The 5,503-nt window shown below is 37.1% G+C and overlaps 1 protein-coding gene across 1 annotated transcript in view; it reads left to right on the forward strand.

The window, feature by feature from the left end:
- Positions 1-577, forward strand: part of LOC133553681 (synapsin-1-like) — a 5,702-nt gene extending 5,125 nt beyond the window's left edge. The window contains exons 2-3 of the mRNA XM_061902156.1: positions 1-229; positions 439-577. The exon at positions 1-229 is cut by the window's left edge and continues 242 nt beyond it. Of these exons, the coding sequence (XP_061758140.1) occupies positions 1-229; positions 439-577 (368 nt within the window). The remainder of the gene's footprint in view (positions 230-438) is intronic.
- The last annotated feature ends 4,926 nt before the right edge of the window (positions 578-5,503 follow it).

A 5,503-nucleotide genomic window follows, 5' to 3' on the forward strand; every position in this document is an offset into this window, starting at 1 on the left:
GACGGACCCCCGCCCAACCCGAGGCCGCCGCCCGCAGCCCCACCCGCACCCCAGTACCCATCCAGGCACCCCCATCCACCCCCAGCCACCAGACCACCCAAGGACGAGCCCGCCAGGCCGGAACCAGGGGACACACCCCAGGCCCACACGACCCAGCGGCACAAGGCACCCCGGGCACCCCAGGCACCCGGGACCCCCCACCCACGGAGCCAGACCCCATGGGAGTCAGGTCAGGAAATTAATTATCGGTGCCCAAGGAGATCGGAATTCTGTAAATTGTTTTAATTCAGCAGACATTCTTTCCATAACTACATAATCTAATAAAATATTTTTGTAAAGGTTTATACATAAATTATTTTTTGATTTCCAATTCATGAGAATAGTTTTCTTTGCGATGCCTAATGCGTTTATAAGGAGGTATATTTTCTTTTTATCCAGATCAGTTGCGGAGAGATCACCCAACAGGCAGAGTGCGGGGGTGATGGGTATAGGAATCTCTAACGCTAATGATAGGTTCTCGCACACTCCACGCCAAAAGTTATTCACGGGAGCACAGGACCACATTGAATGTAAGTAGTTATCTACATTATTATCTGAGTAGTGTACACAAATGTTAGGGTCAGCTAAACCCATCTTATACATTCTTAGACCGGTGTAATGTATTCTATAAAGTATTTTAAGCTGAATCAGTCGTAAATTTGGATTCTTGATAAAACGAGAAGTATTGCAACATATTTGTTTCCAAAATTCTGGGTCACAGCTTGTGGATAAGTCTGAATGCCATTTGGAAGTTGGAATTCCTATTGTGTTATCTATCTTTGATAAGAGAAAATATACTTTGGATAAAACTTTGGGGGCAGATGTATTAAAGAATTTAACGGTTGTTGGATTACCTTCCCATGTAGTATTGTTGAATCTTGCGCTGATTACAGATTTGATTTGTATATATTCTAGGAATTTGTTAGGATTTATTGCATATTGTGTTATCAACCTTTTAAAAGAGATACAACTGTTTCCATTGATGATATCCCCAAAGCATCTGACTCCGTTATCATACCATGTTGGAAAGTCCAATGGATTTTTGTTAAGCAGAAAATCAGGATTATTCCAAATAGGCGTAAATTGGCAGGGAGTGAGCGGGGACCCAGTTATTTTCAAAAATTCCCACCAAGCTGTTAAGGTAGAGCATATATTAATACTTTTAAAGCAGTTGTGTTTCCGGAGAATTTGGCTAATAAAGGCCAAGTTACAAATCGGGATCTCCTGGCTGAGTGATTTTTCAAACTCTAACCATAAGTTATCTAATGAAGAGGGATTGATCCATTTCAATATATATTGTAGTTTATTTGCAAGGAAGTAATGGGAAAAGTTTGGAAGTTCTAGACCTCCATATTCTTTGGGTTTTTGCAAAGTTTTAAGGCTGATTCGTGCTGGTTTATTTTTCCAAAGAAATTGATTGATGTGTGAGCCTAGTGATTTGAACCAGATTTGAGAAGGTTTGGTTGGAATCATTGAAGAGATAATTAACCCTAGGCAAGACCATCATTTTCACGGTGGAGACCCTCCCCATTAGTGAGATACGCAGTGACTTCCAACGCGCCAGATCATCCTCAATCGATTTTAAGATTGGGGAGTAATTCAAGCGATTTAGATCTGACAATGTGGAGGAAATATTGATACTCAGGTATTTAATGTTCCCTTTATGCAGTGGAATCGATGAGGTGCTCTGAAAGTCAAAGTTAATTGGTAACACAGTAGATTTGGGCCAGTTGATGGAGTAATCTGAAATAGAACTGAATTTATTAATGATTGAGATTGTCTCTTGAAGAGAAGAATTTGGATTTTGTAAGAAAAGTAATACATCATCTGCATAAAGGCTTATTTTATGATGAACGGTTGCGGTATGGATGCCTTTAATATTTGCATGCTGTCAGATTGCGGTTGCCAGAGGTTCAATAAATATAGCAAAAAGTGACGGAGAAAGTGGCTGTAATGTTTTATTGAGATAATTTAGGACCAAAACCCTTAAAACAAGTAAAACACTCTAACATAAAATCTGCTTATTATGAAGAATTATCTTATCCGACAGAAAATAAGCAAATGTCACCCTTATTTGAGATATTTCATCTTACTTAGATTTCAGTTTTTGCAATGCATAAAGTGCCTTTTCACGCGGCTTGTTTGGAGTCGCAGCAGGAAATGGCAACAAATCCAAAAACGCACCATTCCATTCTCAATTTCCTGTTGTATCGCTGTTTTTCTCCTTCGTATTCCCGTTTAATGTGGGCCTGCAGAGTTTGTGTGGCTGGTGTGTCCTCAAAAGGCCGTCACGGGCAGGCTTAGTTATTTTAAGGTTCGCATTTTAAATTACCGAAGGAAGCCAATGAGGTCATGGCAAGTAAACCTCAAAGCAATAAATAATTACTTTTTTGTATCGAGTGGATTTATTTTCATATTCGGTGACATTAAATCACGGGTCTTTAATGTATTTTGGGCCAAGGAACCCCTACTTCAATCAATCAATCAAAGTTGACTTATATAGCCCTTAATCACAAATGTCTCAAAGGGCTGCACAAGCCCCAAAGACATCCTCTGCTCAGATCCCACATCAGGGCAAGGAAAAACTCAACCCAATAACTTAAATAAAATCTACCAAATATTTCACAGCCCCCCTGTAGTACCTCTGTAGACCCCCTGGGAAACGCGTACCCCCTGTGAACAATTTTTTAATTCAAGTACCCCCTAATCAGAGCAAAGCATTTTTGGTTGAAAAAAAGAGATAAAAAAGTAAAATACAGCACTATGTCATCAGTTTCTGATTTATTAAATTGTATAACAGTGCAAAATATTGCTCATTTGTAGTGGTCTTTCTTGAACTATTTGGAAAAAAAGATATAAAAATAACTTGATAAAACTTGATAAAAAAATAAACAAGTGATTCAATTATAAATAAATATTTTACACATAGAAGTAATCATCAACTTAAAGTGCCCTCTTTGGGGATTGTAATAGAGATCCATCTGGATTCATGAACTTAATTCTAAAAATGTCTTCACAAAAAAGAAATCTTTAACATCAATATTTATGGAACATGTCCACAAAAGAATCTAGCTGTCAAGACTGAATATTTCATTGTTGCATTTCTTTTCACAGTTTATGAACTTACATTCATATTTTGTTGAAGTATTATTCAAAAATAAATTTATAAAGGAATTTTGAATTGTTGCTATTTTTAGAATATTTAAAAAAAAAATCTCAGGTACCCCTTGACATACCTTCAAGTACCCCCAGGGGTACGCGTACCCCCATTTGAGAACCACTGATATAGGCCACTGATTCTTTGTTTTATATTTGCACATTTTTATGTAAACTCAAAGTTATTGGCGTTTTTCGTTTTTGCTATTTTTGTGTTACAACTTTTTATTATTGATCATGTTGTACTGCATTGTAAACTTTTGTTTTGTGGTTGTGTGTTTTTTGCCTGGACTCCAGGAAGAATAGTCTCCACTGCGGTGTAAACTAATGGGGATAATAAAGTAAACTAAATTCTGATGAAGACCTGTTTTAAATGACATTTATGGCTGAAGAAGACATGCTGGCATGCACAACATAGGCATCGTTAGACAAGTGCTCAATGATTTATAGGCAATAAGTCAGAGATGTTTTGTTTGATGGCTGCCGTTTGACAGCCGTGTGCTTGTCCGTCTGCTAAAGCTGAGGAGAGAGGATGCATTCCAAGTCATTCATCTACTATTAGCCTGAATAAAAACACAGCATAAATGAAGTAAGGTCCTATTTTGATAATAATTTCTTCAGGAAAAGAAGTCGCCCATTGTAGAGTTTGAAACCACAGGAATGGTTAACCTTTTCGTTGATCCCTTCAATCTTTTTTTTTTTTTTTTTGGTTTCTTCTGACTTATCATACAATTTTTCTGTGTGAAGTATTTGTCAGAACGGTTTCTTGTGATCTTCAAAGGATTATTTTTTTATTTCAAGTCAGAGACAATAAACCTAATGCTGTTACCGCGGTTGTCTCACTTCAGGCAAAAGAACAAAGTAAGGACTTCGGAAAGTTCAGAAAAAGTGGAAGTCCGTCACTTTTGGACTTATGAATAGTGAGTATTAGTATTTAGTCGACTGCAGTCAAGACTGTATGTCAGGGTTCTCAAACTCACCGTTTGCAAGCCCATATTACAGTACATATATTTACACATACATATATATATATATATATATATATATATATATATATATATATATATATATATATATATATATATATATATATATACACACACATATACATATATATACTGTATATATAAACATATTTGTATTTTGTGGGATTTAAAATTGCCATTAATATGTTAAACTATGGGCAGCACGGTGGTAGAGGGGTTAGTGCGTTTGCCTCACAATACGAAGGTCCTGAGTAGTCCTGGGTTCAATCCCGGGCTCAGGATCTTTCTGTGTGGAGTTTGCATGTTCTCCCCGTGACTGCGTGGGTTCCCTCCGGGTACTCCGGCTTCCTCCCACTTCCAAAGACATGCACCTGGGGATAGGTTGATTGGCAACACTAAATTGGCCCTAGTGTGTGAATGTGAGTGTGAATGTTGTCTGTCTATCTGTGTTGGCCCTGTTATGAGGTGGCGACTTGTCCAGGGTGTACTCCACCTTCCGCCCGATTGTAGCTGAGATAGGCACCAGCGCTCCCCGCGACCCCAAAGGGAATAAGCAGTAGGAAAAAATGGATAGATGGATGTTAAACTATTTGGGTGCGAGGGCCAAAATTACACAAAACCATGAAGTTGACTAAAGGGCCACAATATACAGTATATATATATATATATATATATATATATATATATATATATATATATATATATATATATATATATATATATATATATATATATATATAGATATAGATATATATATATATATATATATATACACCGTATTTCCTTGAATTGCCGCAGGGCATATAGTATGCCCCTGCCTTGAAATACTGCCGGGTCAAACTCACTTCGCAAAATAATTAGCGCAGGCTTAGTATTACCGCCTGGTCAAACTCGTGACGTCACAAGTGACACTTCCCCTGTCATCATTTTCAAAATGGAGGAGGCTGATTTCAATACCGGTAATTTGAAATCGCATAAAGGGAAGAAGATTAAGAGCTATTCAGTAGGATTTAAGGTCCGAGCTTACATCACACTCAAATTTTTACTGCATGCCTTTATTAAGTGTCGGAGTGAGAAGAGGTTTTAAAATAATTAGCGCATGCTTACTTTTACCGCATGCCTTTGGTAAGCGCAGGAATGAGAAGAGGTTTTAAATTAATTAGCGCCCCGGCGGCAATTCAAGGGAATACGGTATTTTTATATATATATATATATATATATATATATATATATATATATATATATATATATATATGAATATTTATGTAAATATATGCACATATACATGTATGCATATATATGCACACATATATATGTGCATA

Source organism: Nerophis ophidion, linkage group LG05 (genome assembly GCF_033978795.1).
Source record: "Nerophis ophidion isolate RoL-2023_Sa linkage group LG05, RoL_Noph_v1.0, whole genome shotgun sequence".
In the NCBI taxonomy this organism is placed as follows: Eukaryota; Metazoa; Chordata; class Actinopteri; order Syngnathiformes; family Syngnathidae; genus Nerophis; species Nerophis ophidion.